The following is an 18,287-nucleotide window of genomic DNA, read 5'->3' as shown; positions in this document are numbered from 1 at the left end:
CATTTAGTGATAAGCTCCGTTAGCTTTCACTCATTGCAGATTTTGTTATGAAATACAAATAATTAATTAGTCCATAAAGCTTGCGTAATAATTTGAATTACTGATTTTGAACATTTCATTTTAAGTCTTTCTGAAATTATTGATAGAATCTTTAAAAACATATTGTCGGTGTCACTGCAGTACTGCGAATAAACCATTTTTGAAAATTTTTAGGAGACAAAACTTCCATAAAACTTCTTCTATATTACAATTCATTCATAGTATAGTTTATGTTTTTTTTTTAACAGCAAGTAGTATGCATGTTTTATGAGATATTGATTAAGGTGACGCATCAGTGAAACGCCAAATAATTTTCAACTGTACGCGCGACGAAATTTTGTACTCGCTTCGCATTCATTGAGAGAACGGCGAGTCAGACGTACGTCACTTTGCTGCGTGATGGCGACGGGCCAATTAATTCTAAAATCGTGTAAAGGTGACTAAAAACGTTACCCATTTACTTTAAAAAGAAAACATGTCAATGAATATATTATTATTGTTACTAATAGAATAATAAACAGAACATAAAATGGACGTATGTTGGATTTATATGAGAAATAATATTTCGTTTGACAGGCGTCTTTTGCACCCGCGACCCGCAATCCGCACATCGCCTAGCAACGATCTTTTTAGACCGTGCCTCAACTAATGCATGGCCTTAAGCCGATTACAAGAAAAATATTGGTTGATTCTGAAATTTTAATATACCAGTCAAAACGTCTTGACATTTTTAACAGAAAGTAGTAACACTATTTATTATCAACAATTTTTTTTTTTGCAATATCAAGTTACACCGTAAAATATGTAAAAATTGGCATGTTCAATAAAATATGATGAATTACGATTTACATCTTAAGTTTCTTTCATAAATGTTAAAATTTCAATTCCTGCAATGGAAATTCAATTCCTATAATGTAATGTAAACAATGTTTTGCGAAAACAACACAGATGTAACATTTTTGAGATGTTCTTATAAATACTGCACATTTTTTACAACTGCATTTAACCAAATAATACAGAAAAAATACAATATTTTATAATTTTGTTTTCTGTTGAATTTCATTATGAGGTATTTATATCACTTTGATATTTTGTTCAGTGTTTATATGGGTCACTGTCACGGTCGATTTTTGATAACGTCTACGAATCGAATCACAGGGGTGCAGTGGGTCCTAATGCAATATAAGTGATTCAAAAATCACTTCGCTTGAGACATTCTCGCATATAAAATAATATATTCCTAGTTTATGTTAACATGGTGGAAATCAAATTAAAATTCATCAGATATATGCATTCTGCATATATAGAGACAGTATAGCAGTGACACAAAATTCTTGTAACTGCACTATTGCAACATTATCATCCCAAGCTAGATGGAAATTAGTGCACAGATACTGCCTTCTTTACCACAGACAATGGAAGAAAATTTATGTATATAATTAATATACAAAGTGTTAAACATATATGTCAATGCATCAAACAAGTACTATCTCACTCCACTATTACTAAATGAAAGGGACAAAACATATATATATTCGTAACAAAGTGACATAATAGAGTACTAATTCCATAAGGATCCAAAATAATCCCACAACAAGGGAATACAAAAATAAAGGATATAGATTACGTTCTGGGTGTCACTGTAAAGGTACAATTCTTGAACTTAAACGCGTGTTAATGAAAATGTTATTTTTAATATTTAAAACATGCTTTATAGATTGATTCAATATTGGTAATTCAGGATATTCAGCGGGTTGTATTTCATGTCACAAACAAACCCTAACTTCAAAGTCTTGGTCAGGTTTTCGCATTTCAATTTCAATAATCTATTTTGTGGTCGCGGCACACTCATTGGGAAACTGCCATAAGGAATAAAATAAATGTACTTATTTATGTTTTGTCCTCTTCATTTTTATAATAATGATCAAGCGAGTAAATACCATACTGCACTAAGGATGAAAAAGGCAAAGATATTTGTTTCTATGAGAGAACATCTTCGATTCAAGGTAAGTGATCGTCGAATTGCTACGATTTAATCAGGACCCACTGTAAGCCTTATTAGGTATAGGTGTAGTTGCGGAGTCCACTCGCTTTGAAGGGGCAAATGCGTGTCGCCACTTGTCAACAGGGTTAATCACATTCCACTGTGGCCACGGCCTCGTTAGGGCTGGAGGCCAGCTCGTTTCTCCATATCACTACGTTATAATAATATATATTTGATTGCAGTCATTGTACACTGTACACTAGGCGGCACGGGAGGCGCACTAATCCCCGGGGTGCTCTGGACAGGATCGGTTAACTTCAAACCATTGGTCTATGCATCTGAAATCAGAAAAAAAAAGCAATTTAATATTATACATTTTTTTTGAATCCTTTAAGTAGTTTAAGTGGATGAAACTGGTCCTAATTATTATTCAATTAAGTAAGTGGAATATTGTGTTTTTTTTGTTTATAATTCGCTCTACAATACGATGTGGATCTTAGCTAATAATTATCATGTTCCCATAAAATTCACTTGCAAATCTGTGATCTTTATAATATACTGCAGGTCTACAGTTGATTTGTTGTAATTTTCTGTGTATCGTTCGGTTGATATATTGATTATTAGGACCAATGGCGTGCGGTCCATAGCTGTAGATGAGTAGCATCCCGAGAAATAATAGAAAAAGTGCTAAGAGTGTATTGTATTTACTGTGGAGTTCTATTGTAATCAGCGATGCCAACCGTACTATAATTATAGTACAATACTATAATTTTGATTTCGCGAAAAATGTAAAATACTATAATTTTACGCCAAATATACCGAAATACTATAATTTTAAAGGATTCAAGACGAAAAATCTTCCTGTACTATATATTTTTCAGAAATACTATAATTTTTACGCCTTTGTACTATAATCAGCATAGAAAAATATGGCAACACTGATTGTAACCTTTAATTAACTACTTACTATAGAATGTTTATATTTTTAGAATATCACAGAAATGCAACTCCACAATACCACATACTTTACTACTTCATTACATCGCCAGCTAAAGTTACAAAAATCCTAACCAGATAATACGAAGGTAGCATAATATGGTAAATTAAGAAAATATCAAAGCCTGAACAAAAACTAACCAAAAGTACAAGTTAGAAACCGATCGACATGTGTATAATCTCCGCAATATGCGTTAGAGTAAGATAGAAGATGTATGAATAAGGGAGTTTTAAGATGTGAAGCCTGTAAATATTAGTTTGACTGATGCACTTAGGGTTCGAGTACATATTGCTGAAATATGTTTTACTAATTTAGTAGAAGAGATGGTTAACTGTATTGTATTTAAATATAGTAGCTGTACTTCTGTAGCAAGATGATGGTATAACGCAGTGGCGACAGATGGAAGAAGGCCGTTAAGATTCGACATAAATAGTGCACACTTGTGTGCATAAACTTTGTCAGTCATACTTATTTGTTTTTATTGGACTACAAATACTGTTTGCAGATGGCGCTGGTTAGTTTTTAAAATTCAATTAAGCCCTGCCCAACCAAATCATAATCATTTAGGTATGCAATGGGCGATCTGACAAAATTAGTGCACAATTTTTCAGTCATACTACAGTCGAACTTGGTTATTACAAGGAAGATGGGACCGACTGAATTTGCTCATTATAAGTGTTACTCGTTACATAAGAGAATAGGTATTTTTAAATGAGCAATCACATAACACAAAAAGTCGCAATTCAAACAAAAATACACAATTAGAATTTTTCCCCGAAACAAGCATGGCATTCATAAACTACAAAAGAAGTTGTTTATTGCAATGAACGCTGGTAGGTAAATAAACGAATATTTTTTGACAGTGCTTGGGAGGCAGGGTTTAATTGTATTGAATTTTAAACACTATCTACGCAGTTCAATGAAAACAAATACGTTTGACTGATAAATTTTAGTGTGCACTATTTATGTCAGATCCTAACAGCCTACCTCCACCCTTCACCACTGGTATACCGTTTCATAGGTAAGTTAATAATATTAAAATTAAGGTTTAACTTTGTGTCGTACACAAAGAAAACGACTTCATATAGCCAGACAATATTTTCTCTTTTTAGTATTAAATGTTCTGAGGTAAATAATATGTATTTTTTTCAACAGAATTTCTACCATTAATGTTTACTTATTTTTCTTTTAAAAATTATTAAAGTTTCAAATTATTAATAATTCTCTTTCCTTTTCTGTTCTTTATGTATAACCTAAACCAAATACACGAGTAGGAAGGTACAGTAGAACCTCGATTATCCGGACTAATCGGGGATGAAGATAGTCCGGATAAGGAGAAATCCGGATAATCGAAAAAAAATCATAATTGACAGGAAAAGAAAAGTATATTCAGTATGAATAATTTTGATTTGTCTAGATTTACATATACATACATACACGTATGTATAATAAATTATTTTTTATTAAAAAAATCAATTAATGATTTTTGCGCAGGTTCTACCGCGTTACTGGAACTTACTAATGGTCTTTTCAAAATTTAGTTCCATGATTTTTTCAAAGTTGACACATCTAAAGAATTCCAACTATCTATCTGCTGCCATGTAGCAATAATCTTTTAAATTTGTAGAAGCTGATAACTGTTTCTTCATTATTTTCGTCTACTAGCAATAATCATCGAAGCATATGTTTTCAATGTAAACGTTTGAATGTTTCTATTACACCCTGATCCATCGGTTGTATTACCGACGTGACTCTTTCGTCTTTCTATGAACCACATAAAAATACACTCTTCAACTTCTTTATTTCCTGTCTTTTTCATAACTTTCCGCTCTGAGCTTCCATCTTCTGACATTAAACAATTAGTAAACTTCATAATAGTTTCACTTGTTTTTTATATCGGAGATAGTTGACGTTCCGACACCATATTTATTAGATAGATGATAACGTCCAGAGTCACCGAGTTTCAAAGCATAGATTATATCCAATATGTCTTTTAATGAAAATAATCCGGATAATCGAGGTTCTACTATATAATATATAATAACCATTATGGAGAAATGAAAATAAATTACCCTTTATGGTAGACACAAAGACAAGGCAAGCGAGCGATAGTGTCACCAGGACACAATTCCTCCAGGCAAATCACACATTCCCCTTTTGAGTCACTCAGGATATCCTCTGAAATAGAGAAAACAAATACATTAGTATAATAATATGTAATAATAAATATTCCCTATAGTATGTCTAAAGTAAATATTATACCCAAAGAGTGAATATAAACTTGATTTTTGTTAAAATTATTATTTTATATTCGTCTCAAATGTTTGTCTGTAACGCAACGCAGCACACACACACGCTTTCTGCACCAGAGCAGCCACATCTCACTAGACAGTAACGATGGCGCAATCGGGTCCGTTTCGTAGCTCTCTCATGTGCCTGTCACTCCCGTAAAATACCTGGCTTATCGAAATAGATAGGTACCTATCAATCTAAACTGGTATTAAAATCGACACATTCTTTAGGTAAGTATGAATATTATTATTTATTATTCGACCATGTCCGATCTTAATAGCATCATAATAATATGGGCCTCCACAGAGTAGAGGTTTGTATTAACAGACTTTGTTTTTACGAGAAATGGATGTCAGCCACTTGCTCAATCTATTAGGTCCACACCCTGACTCACACAGAAATTGAAAAACAATATGTGTACTTGCCAGACCCAGAATTCGAACCTGGGACCCACGGCGTTATAGTGGATAGTTACCGTGGATTTCATTATCCACCCTTTATTCATTATTGCTTTGCTTATGATATTATTGTTAGCCAAATAGTACAAGAATGTTGACAGGTATCACCCGGTATTTTTTTCTAGTTTTAGATAATGAGTTTACATGCATAAGTTATCGACCTCATAATTAAAACAATAATATGAAGGTGGAAATTATGAAATACTTTTTAGATTAAGAATTTAAGTTATAAAAGCAAATGTAAGATTAAAAGTAAACAAATTTATTGTAATTAATTTCCACACAATCGTTATAGGGTTGGTCTTGCTGAATGAGTATGTAAATACAAAGGGTATTATAGTAAAGTAGACTAATATGAAAATATCTTACCATTATACGAAAGTCTAGGTTTAGTTAGGCACATCACAAGATGGCATTCTATGTCGTCTGGCAGCACGAATTTGCTGCATACGGGACATTTTATTCCTGCAACAAGAAAATAATACAAAATATTAATTATCAAATGAGAGAGAAATTCATAATACATCGATGAAACTCAAAGCTATATAAAGACATAAGGAACGAAAGTTTTATTTTTAAAATAGATAATTTTTTAAAAACCTCAAAACATACGAATTAGAAAAAAATCCTAGAAACTATTTTTCAATTTCAATTTATTTATTTTTAACATATTGTGGACATTACAAATTATAAGTTTAAGACGTTCACAACATGACATTTAGAAACAAAGAAATATAAAACAGTATTGAATTAAAAAAGAGATAGATCAGTATAGCGATAGAATATAGATAGTAAGTTATTAAATAGTAGACATGTATAAATACAAAAAATATAAATTAGATAGGTACACCGGATGAGTTAATCAGACCCTATTTTAAGAATTTATAAAACAACCTCCACCTATACTCATCTCACGTAGGTGGAATATATCAACACCCGAAGCAATTTCGTTAAACATAGTTATCGCCCTCCCAATTGGCATTACCAGTGGCAGGTTGGTTCTGCACCTTATGAGAATAAACAACTGATGGTCTCTATTTCTAAGATAGTTATCAGGGACACACAGGTCAACACTGCCCAGAATGGCAGAGTTCTCATTTATACCTCGTATAAGTTGAAAAAAATACGTAGCTAAATAAAGATTTCTTCTAAATTGCAGACTGCAGTACGTAAGCATGCCTGTCAACAAAAAAAAAACAAACAAAATAATTAAGTACCTATGCATGTTAAGAGCTCTATATCTAAAAGACGAGAGTGATGACATTAATAAGTATATATTTTTTCTTTTATACATCAGTATAATAATTGTAAACTATGTGTACATACCTACATTTATTTTATTGGCGTGTTTAAATCTTAAAATAGAATTAGTCACAACTACCCCCATTTACCCGTTCCACGTTATTTTTGAGTTCATCCGTAATGTCCCCGATGAGGGAATGGTAGAATAGTAGCAACTATACTGTGATGAAATTCTAATAGCATACCTACGCAGAAATCGTTAACTAAAGCACACGAATATATATCATAATATTATACTGATTATGTCAATCAATAGTCTGTGAATAATAATGATTTTTTGAATTTGCATACGGAGTCAAGTTGAAGGTAAGTGAGCCAGTCAGTGGAACCAGTTGGCTTTCGCCCGCATCTCATCTCGCATGACCACCCTCCATAACGCTGCAAAATTCGCGGAGGTCAATCCAGTCATTACAATAAAATTATTATTACAATTCTGGCAGGCGGTGGACCTCTATCGACGTCACCGATCAATTATTTATTATTAAAGAAATACAAAATAAAAAAAAACACACACACAAAGGTCATGTGATTCGTTTGTAAGCATATATTAATACTTTCATGAGTAATTTAGCAAGTGACCTGAATCAAATGACGCCAAATTTTTACGAACTTTCAAGGCAATAAGGGAAATAAAATTTAACAGCAAATACTATTTTATTGTTGACGAAAACTATTGCATAGAAATAGTCGTATAAGTTCTGTGACACGTAGTAACGGTTGGTAACACTGACAGGATGATACACTTGTGTTGTTAACCTCACTGCTGTCATTGTTTTTGATATCACACGTAAACTAAAGTAATCTTGAAACATCGTAGCTAATAAAAGCATATTTAAGTCAGCATACATACCTCAATAATTATGATTTAATATATACATTGATTTAACGTTAAATAGGGCATGCGTTTACATAGTTTTTGACATTTCATAAGGCAATCGGGACGGTTAATTGGTCGACCAGCGGTCTATTGGTACTAGGCAGTATATAGTCATTATCCAATGAGATATCGGCCCATTGGTATGAAGCAGTTTGACTGACGTAAAATATTGGAATATGCCAAGGCGCACACTTTGGTAACCCATGGAATAGAAGATCAGTAGGCAGGTCCGCAAATAGTCGTCCCCATCCTTCCATAGAAGACATCAATCGATGGGCAACTGAGATAAGAGAATAAGAAAAACTAAACGAGTTGTTTTTTGTTGCCACTTTGGAATCCAGAAATAAATAATACTCTTATACTACTACTAATTGTAACTAAACATTTTTAGTTACAATTCGATTAAATTATTGGCCACATTTTCAATTAGGTTCCTATTCATGTGAGATGTGAGAAGACTTTTTCGCCAGTACAGACTGAAGCGATTTAAATTTTCTTGAATTTGTACACTTGCAGTCGATCTGCATACTCCATTCACTTCTTGGCCGACAGTTATTAAATAGTTTATGAATCATTATTAGAATTATTAATATATTCACCAGAACAGTCACCAATTTTCCACACAATTTAGAATACCATATTATTTTAATTCCGTCGCTTAATTTAGGAAATTAGGGAGATTATTCATTAGGCGCACTCAAACTTGGCACGCCTCTTATCTGATAAATAATTAGCTCGGAAGAAAATTCATAAATTTCGGTTTTAATAGAAATACTCGGGGGTAGGTAGAGGAACAAAGTAAAGTTGGTAAGCACATCGGATTAGTTGTACAATGAGGCGACGTAATCGCTGCAATAAATTTGAATGATTGCCGCGAATTGTGAGAACGGAAAGATTCCAGCACAGTGGACAGGTTGTTAAACTTAGAGAGGGAAAACTTTCGAAAGCTCAGCGTTAAATTAAAATAATTACACTCGGGCTGAATTAAATACAAGGCGGAAATTTACCACGTCAGCAACGGTATTGAAATTGTCTATGGATAATTTTCCAGGGCCTTCATTATTAAATTATGATATATTATAAACATAGCAAGTACCTATATTAAAGTTTGATAGTTTCGACAGAAAATAAATCCTATTTGGAGCGGCGCCGAGTGAGAGAAAGCGATACAATAGGTATGACTTCGGGGATAGATAACAAAATAATAATCAAATTCCACTATATTGTGTAATTCATGCGTATTAGAAAAAAAATCGCCGTATGATCAAGGTTAAATTGTTCCACTATAATAAAATTATCAATGGAATTATATTATACGAGGGTGGGTCAATAATTCCTTAGAAAAAAGCATTAAAACAGTTTTTATTTTTGTATTTTTTTTTTATTTCTCAACATAATCTCCTTGGAGCTCAATACACTTGGTTAGACGTTTCTCAATTTTTTTTAAACCGTCAGAAAAATAAGTTTTCGGAAGGTCCTCAAAATAAGCATTTGTCCGATCGATGACTTCTTCATTTGAAAAAAAACGTTGTCCACTTAGCCATTTTTTTAAGTTTGGGAAAAGGAAAAAGTCACTGGGGGCTAAATCTGGTGAATACGGTGGGTGGTCGACCAATTCGAACTTCAATTCTTCAATTTTAGCCATTGATCGTAAACATGTGTGAACACGGGCATTGTCCTGATGAAAGAAGATTTTTTTCCTGTTTAAATGAGGCCGTTTTTCTTCAATTTTGTTTTTTAGCTGGTCCAATAAAGATGCATGATAATCCCCTGTTATTGTTTTTCCTTTTTCCAAATAGTCAACGAAAATAATTCCACGTGCATCCCAAAATACTGTAGCCATAACCTTACCAGCTGATTTTACGGTTTTCGCCTTCTTTGGACATGGTTCGCCTTTCGCAATCCACTGCGTTGACTGTTCTTTCGTCTCGGGAGTATAGTGGTGTATCCATGTTTCATCTACAGTCACAAAGCGACGAAAAAATTCATCCGTATTGCGTTGCATGAGCGACAACAGGGCTTTAGAGGCCACCACCCTATTGCGTTTATTGTCGACTGTGAGCAAACGCGGCACCCATCTTGCAGAATTTTTTTTCATGCCCAATTTGTCATGTAAAATAGAAATGACGCTACCTTTTGAGATCCCTGTAACCTCAATTATCTCACTCAACTTTAATCTTCGGTCACTTAACACCATATCGTGGATTTTATTGATCTTTTCTGGTGTAGTCACCTCTACAGGACGTCCTGAGCGTGGTTCATCCTTTGTTGATGTACGACCACGTTTAAATTCATTTAAGCAGTTATAAATAGTTGCAAGTGAAGGAGCAGATATGCCGTGAACTAAATCCAACTCATTTTTTATTTCCTTTGCTGTTAACCCTTTTATATTAAAATGTTTAATAACAGCTCTAAACTCATTTTTCTCCATTTTCCATTTTTCCATTTTCCACAAGCAAATTTTTTTTTAAATGTACGAGAAACACACAACAACCCGACCAATCTGATTGAAAATTCGCAGCATACTGAATCGGTAGTGCCGCTGCATGAAAACAAACCGCTTACAGTACTAGTCGCGCCACCTGTCGGCTTTTCTAAGGACTTATTGACCCACCCTCGTATATAAATAATTACAAAATAAAAAGAACTTTTTACATACCACGTTTTTAAATTTTCTGTTGAATCATATAAACTTGACAATTCTATGTATTAATAAAAACTTTTTATTGTACTTGATAGAAATACTGAATAAATATTATAGAATACAGAAATGTCATTTTTACATTTCATATTGATTTCCATAGGAACGCAAATTAATAATTTAGTTGCTAGGATTCACTTAGCAACCAATAATAGTGAGTAATAAATATTAGTTTTAACGATTTTTTTCCGAAACATACAAAACAGAATTAACTGAAAATGAATTCAATTCTGCTTAAAGATGGCCAAAAGTATTAAAAAAATGCATTGTCGTCGTGTTCTCATATATTCTAAAAGTTTCAAATGTCTAGGTAGTCGGGAAGTTAGTTGAAAATCTTGGACAAGCAAGAAAAAAATTGTACTGCACAAGAAAAAATCTATACCGGACAAACAAGAATACGAGCTAATAAAAACGTGGTAAAATGCACCCTTCTCCCTTACTTAGCTATAAAAACGAAAACCGATATGAGGAAAAGAAAATGTGGATAATGGAAGGCTATTGTAACTAAAGAATATATTATCTCATATGCACTGACGATCAGTGACGTACTTACCTCAACGCAAGAGTGTACAAAGCATTAAGGTCTAGCCTAGCCGGACAAGGAGCCCTAAATATCAATCCGATAGTAAAGTTGCTAATCAATAGAAAGAATATAACTAAATCGTAAATAAGTCTGAAATATGTTTTGGAATGAAAGTAAAAAAAGCTCCTGAAATCGATGTTCGGGAGAAAATTTGCCAAAAAAGCCGGTCGGATCGGAGGGGTGGAAACTGGGAGAAAGAGTTAAAAGGCTTTGGTTTTTGACGAATTCTGTTTTAGAAACATTCTTACATGCTTTTTGCATTGTGGCCTAATATTTAAAGCTACGCTTGCCGATTGGATGGCTCGATCACCAAATATCACCTGACAGAATTACGTTACCGGATACGATGATCAAATTCCGACCAAATTCACCCAACAAAGTCAGAACGTCGGATGGGTAATTAATAACGTCATCAAAACAATTTCTAATAAATTCAAACCAGATATTGACTGTTTCTAAAATGACAATCTTACTCTCTCTACGATATTCGCGTAAAGTTAAATTTACATATTGAATAAATTCGGTATCCATCTACCTACAAATAGGGATTCCAATCCCGGGATCCCGAGCTATTTTCGATACCTATGAATCCCGGGATTGATAAACATAATCCCGAAATTTTCGGGCTGATTTTTTTATCAATTTTTATGGAAAATAAAATAAAAACGAAAATTTAAGAGAAAAAATACTTTTAATAACAAATAACTACATTAGAAATAAACTGAGTTTGAATGAAGTTTGATTTATACCCATGTGTAAGTTGCCGATTCATTTTATTTTTTCACATAAATTAATAAAAATGAGAAAGATTGGAAAAAAATAATGCTTCCCACTTTTAAAAAAGTAATTCCACCACGATCTCATACGTTTTACGGCAGTTTCATATATGGCTGACTAATTAGATTTATGAAGCAGAAAGGCCATACACCATGATTTGCTTTACTATGTTAAATCTCGCTAACACATTCATTAAGTCTTTACTATCAGAAACTGCAATCTCGTATAATAATATAAACACAATATTTATTTTACGAAATTTTATAAACGAAAATCGTTAAGATTTATTTTTGACCGATTTTATCAATGTTATTTGTAAATATAAAAAAATTATATTAACAATGGAAAAAAATTCCAAGCCCCGGGACCAGTCCCAGGATCCCGGGATTGTCAAATTGTAATCCCGAAATCCTGGGATCAGAATTTTGGCTCGGGATTAGATTCCCTACCAAAAAATGATCAAATTGTTAAAAAAAAAAATCACATTATGGCTGTAAAATGTATCATTCGACATTTATTTGAAATACCTATATGAAATCAAATGCAGTAAAAAATAATGCTACAATAAAAATACTTTATAGAGGTGAATATGAATGCTCATTTCAGTAAAATATTGCTTGCAGTGAGTTCATAAAACCACCCCTTTATTACGATATTTAATACTTTAATAATAGTATCTCATATCTGACAGCTGATTTAAATCTGCAGCTTATCGTCATGTCATGATCGATGGATTTGCTATTCACAAACCAGCGAAAACCCTTTTGACAAGGTTAAACAGCGATTTAATCGTGTATTAACACGCTTTTGTTTGAATGCCAAGGCTGGATTGCTAATACGGTACTATAATGCCAGCCAAGTAAACCACAAAGGGTATAAAGCAACAAATTGATTGATTTACAAGTTCATAATAATTCAATGATTGAGTCGACTCATGACAAAAAAAATAATTAAATTGTAACATATTTTGTTTTTAATATGACAAGGACAAAATTCAAATTATCCGCGAATATTTTTTGGGAACCATTACCCAAAAGTGAAAGCTATATTTAATATAAGTAGGTACTGAAAATGTTGATCCAATATTGCTGAGAGGTCATGACTTACTTTCTTTTTTTTTGGCAAAAAAGAAAATCGACAGAAGAAAATGTAGGTACTTACAGACGAAGGTCGAGCTTTATTACAACGTGGAAAGAGTTATTTCCAGTACTTCCGCGAAAGCTCAATTGTTTATAGGTAGGTGCCAACTAAGTAAATGAGACCAAATAAATGAGTTCAAATTATTTCAAAGTATACAGAAACGTGGAAAAATAGGCTTAAAGCTCAGATTAAGTTAAATAAACAGATGTATGGTTTCTATACAAAAATGCTACGAAGTAGGTAGTTCGCCATCAAATTTAAGCCGATTTAAAAATACTAAACAGAACACATTATCGTGCGATTTTTAATAATGAAATGATCGATTCATCTCACTACTCTGCCAGTCAACGCAAGAGGCATACGTACTTAAAATTGTCTGGTTTTCAGTCGATCTGTGCTCCGTACTCGCTTAAAATATGTTTGGGCAACACTATGGTGGACACGGATTAACCAATCGTAAAGGGGCCCGTAAACGAGCATCAAAAATTGCAGATTGCCGATACAATTGTCAAAAAATGATGCAACTATTGCCCAGTTGCTGGGCAATGTATGACCCGTCATCAGTGTCAGGCAAGTGAGGCTGATGTATTTTGTGCGTACACGTGACAACAACGGCCGGCAATGAAGTTTCTGCACCATATCTAGTCCTAAATAATCACATAAACAAATCTAAAATAAAATAAGGATTTGGATCGGGACCTATGAAACAATAAGTAGGTGATATAAACCAGAAATTATTTATTGATAATTATTTATTTAAAAACTTTACAAGAATGATAAAAATTGACTTTTAGTAGGTATAGAATTAGCGCGAAGAAAAAGAAAGTAGATACAGTTATGAAGAAAGCAACACCGATTACTATTATACTGCCAGTCACTCTTCGATTTTTGCCAATTGGAGATTCATACGGGAGTTAAATGTATTTATTCAGGGCTCACATTGTTCCAGATCCAGACGTTTGTGCAGCTTTGATAATTGGCCTTATCATATTTTGATCTTTATATAGTTTGGCTTCCACGTTCCATAATTCAAGACGTAAATAATCTTCAATACCCTGTGGTTTGTTCATTTATTCATTGTAGATACGTAGTGTGAATTGACGATTAGTAATAACACCATAATGCTATTAATAACGACACAGCGAAAAATTATAATAATGTGCTGTCACATCGGCTGTCACTATAATGTTTTTATTGTTGCTAGGGGTGAGGTCAAACAGAGACGCATACATGGAGCAGAGCGAGAATGAAATATATATCTAGCAATTATTGCCGTATTTTCGATTGCGTTCGATATTACATGATATATCGACCAACCATGTTGCCAGAGAGCATAAGCAATAGATCTAAAGTTTCGGCAACGTGACTACTATTGTCGTGTTTTAGGGAGCTATTAACGGCGACACAATTGCCGAGTTTACGAGCCCCTTTAAGAAATACAAATTCATTGTTATCTGAATATTAATCTAAAAATCTATTCACTTTTAAAACAAAAATACGTAGCAAATATAGTTTTGTACTTTATATTAAATGTCGACATTGTGAGACAATCGTGTGAAGTTAATTAAGGACCCGATACACTGATTGGCAAGGAATGTCTGGGCTTAAGGCGCCATCAGCTCCGTTCGGGCGAAAAAAAGCGTTATTTACACGAGTCTTATTATATTTTCACAGCCTCCCCTCTCTTGGCGAAAGGACATCGTAAAGAAGTACGAAACACAATAAAACGTCGCCCGACAAGTAGCACCCTAATGAAATCTCACCATATTGTGTATTATTTTCTTGTATTTATTTTAAAGGATAACAAGAAAACTCGGTTATAACACGTGCTCGCTATAAAAGACCAATGAAGAAAAAATATTGTTTTAAATATAGCCACAAAAGCTGTCGTCATCAAATGTACCTACGCGAAAAATTTTATATCAGAAAATAACGAGATATGAAATGCGTTAACTAAGTTAACCTACATATAATAATATAAATTTGAAATATAAAATCACAACTTAATCATATTAGGTGAGTATTTACATAATTGTGTTGTAAAATTAAAATTCTAATCATTAAATTTTTGTATCTTAGGTTTGGATTTGTTGAATATCGAGATTCCTTTTATATCTAGAGCAGTGGTTTCCAAATTTTACGTTACTGCGCCTCCCTTTTAAAACAATTTAATCTTGGCCCACCTTTATTTCATTAAATACATTTTTACACAAGTGCTTTTTTCTACTAAACGGGATCGATATATGGACTTCATTGCATATGCATAAAATCCCGTTTCACATAAATATGATGTTACGAATGGTAGCAGTACCTACTTACATTGCTTTTCTTGACAAAGTATTATATTATTCTTCAGTTCGATTCAACCAAAATTGAACAAAGGTTTATGTTTCCGTATAACCATTTTTATTAGTCAGGAAATACACTACAAATACGAGGGTGGGTCAATAAGTCCTTAGAAAAGCCGACAGGTGGCGCGACTAGTACTGTAAGCGGTTTGTTTTCATGCAGCGGCACTACCGATTCAGTATGCTGCAAAGTTTCAATCAGATTGGTCGGGTTGTTGTGTGTTTCTCGTACATTTAAAAAAAAAATTTGCTTGTGGAAAATGGAAAAATGGAAAATGGAGAAAATTGAGTTTAGAGCTGTTATTAAACATTTTAATATAAAAGGGTTAACAGCAAAGGAAATAAAAAATGAGTTGGATTTAGTTCACGGCATATCTGCTCCTTCACTTGCAACTATTTATAACTGGTTAAATGAATTTAAACGTGGTCGTACATCAACAAAGGATGAACCACGCTCAGGACGTCCTGTAGAGGTGACTACACCAGAAATGATCAATAAAATCCACGATATGGTGTTTAAGTGACCGAAGATTAAAGTTGAGTGAGATAATTGAGGTTACAGGGATCTCAAAAGGTAGCGTCATTTCTATTTTACATGACAAATTGGGCATGAAAAATATTTCTGCAAGATGGGTGCCGCGTTTGCTCACAGTCGACAATAAACGCAATAGGGTGGTGGCCTCTAAAGCCCTGTTGTCGCTCATGCAACGCAATCCGGATAAATTTTTTCGTCGCTTTGTGACTGTAGATGAAACATGGATACACCACTATACTCCCGAGACGAAAGAACAGTCAAAGCAGTGGATTGCGAAGGCAAACCATGTCCAAAGAAGGCGAAAACCGTAAAATCAGCTGGTAAGGTTATGGCTACTGTATTTTGGGATGCACGTGAAATTATTTTCGTTGACTATTTGGAAAAAGGAAAAACAATAACAGGGGATTATTATGCATCTTTATTGGACCAGCTAAAAAACAAAATTGAAGAAAAACGGCCTCATTTAAACAGGAAAAAAATCCTCTTTCATCAGGACAATGCCCGTGTTCACACATGTTTACGATCAATGGCTAAAATTGAAGAATTGAAGTTCGAATTGGTCGACCACCCACCGTATTCACCAGATTTAGCCCCCAGTGACTTTTTCCTTTTCCCAAACTTAAAAAAATGGCTAAGTGGACAACGTTTTTTTTCAAATGAAGAAGTCATCGATCGGACAAATGCTTATTTTGAGGACCTTCCGAAAACTTATTTTTCTGACGGTTTAAAAAAAATTGAGAAACGTCTAACCAAGTGTATTGAGCTCCAAGGAGATTATGTTGAGAAATAAAAAAAAAATACAAAAATCAAAACTGTTTTAATGCTTTTTTCTAAGGAATTATTGACCCACCCTCGTACTTATAAAATAAAATTCTATATGTGAGTTATCATCTATCACACATACCACACAATCAAATCAAATTGTATCACACAGACACATATTATATTATAAAATGTTAATATTGTGTAACCGAAATAGCGCCGCAGGCGACTTTTTTTACAAATAGAACGTATTTGTGGTGTGTGTTTATCTTACTTAGCTGGTCGTTACCCAATGCCGGGCCCCTAGGCTGGAGCCCTGTCAGCCCCCCTCTTGTGCACAATAGTATAGAAATGAGGTATAATAAAATTAGTCTCCATATCTTCATACAGGTTTTCAAACAACCTAACTTTTATAGGATTGTTTTTATATAGTTTATAACTAGCTGCCTAATAGTTTATAGTTTTATAAACTATGCACTTGCAAACTGCAAACCTGTGGCTACATTATTGTGTTAAACTTTTCGCGCCTCCCTTCGCAACAGTCGGCGCCTCCCCAGGGAGGCGCGCCCCCCAGTTTGGAAATCACTGATCTAGAGATTAAAACCAGGGAATACAAAATTATTGGGAATTGGCTTACCCTACTGGGTGTGGTAACAGTTTTGAAGCAGGGTTGGCTTTATTACTTTATGCCATTAAACCATGGGACACAAAGCGCCCCGACTGTCATAACATATACATGACAAACTTTAATGCGGATGTATTATGAGACAGACGTTTCTCATATTTTCACACACTCGCGATCAGTACCCAGTTTCCATTAATTATGTCTTCGCAACTAATGGTTGAAGAGAATCTGTGGGGTTTCTCAGAAGAAGATGATAAATCCTATTTACCAAAATAAACACTCACGGAATCGAAGAACTATTTTATTAACAAAGATCTGATTTTATTTATGACGAGCGATCTAATCAGCCGTTCCATTTCTGTGAATATCTATGTTCAGTGCCTTTCTTTATACGCGAACATCAGTAACACACTTGACTGAGGGCTTGAGTGAGCCCGCGTTATTGACAACAGTATTACCAATCCAACGCTGTTATTTAACCAATTTACCTACTCGCGATGAATTGTTGCAAGTCCGTTATTTTCGAAATCTTTATACTTTAGACTTAACTAGAGTATACTTTGAGATATCTAAATGAAACTGTACTATTATATTGGTATCATAGTTGTACACGTTCCATCAATATTCGTCCAATAATTTTAGAGTTCTAACTTATAATAAGATAAACAGGTATACAGACACATATTTTAAAACCTGGTTAACTATTCATAAATAATTACAAGATAAAAAGAACTTTTTATGTACGTTTTTAAATTTTCTGTTGAATTATTATGCTCAATATGCTCAAAGTTGTACTTGATATGAAGAAAATAAAATACAAACAAACAAACAAACAAATATAGAATACTGAAATGTCATTTTGGTTTC

The 18,287-nt window shown here is 33.6% G+C and overlaps 1 protein-coding gene across 1 annotated transcript in view; it reads right to left on the bottom strand.

The window, feature by feature from the left end:
- Positions 1-316: 316 nt before the first annotated feature.
- The window catches only part of LOC147063459 (E3 ubiquitin-protein ligase ZNRF1), a 345,835-nt gene continuing 327,864 nt past the window's right edge, over positions 317-18,287 (bottom strand). The window contains exons 2-4 of the mRNA XM_085959677.1: positions 6,140-6,235; positions 5,093-5,198; positions 317-2,361 (exon numbers count right to left, since the gene is read on the bottom strand). Coding sequence (XP_085815803.1) covers positions 2,304-2,361; positions 5,093-5,198; positions 6,140-6,235 — 260 coding nt within the window. The 3' untranslated portion in view covers positions 317-2,303. The remainder of the gene's footprint in view (positions 2,362-5,092; positions 5,199-6,139; positions 6,236-18,287) is intronic.

This window comes from Rhyacophila brunnea, unplaced genomic scaffold, assembly GCF_057557595.1.
Source record: "Rhyacophila brunnea isolate RB1 unplaced genomic scaffold, BYU_Rbru_1.0 scaffold_9, whole genome shotgun sequence".
Classification (NCBI taxonomy): Eukaryota; Metazoa; Arthropoda; class Insecta; order Trichoptera; family Rhyacophilidae; genus Rhyacophila; species Rhyacophila brunnea.
This window is presented reverse-complemented; position numbering and strand designations above follow the sequence as displayed.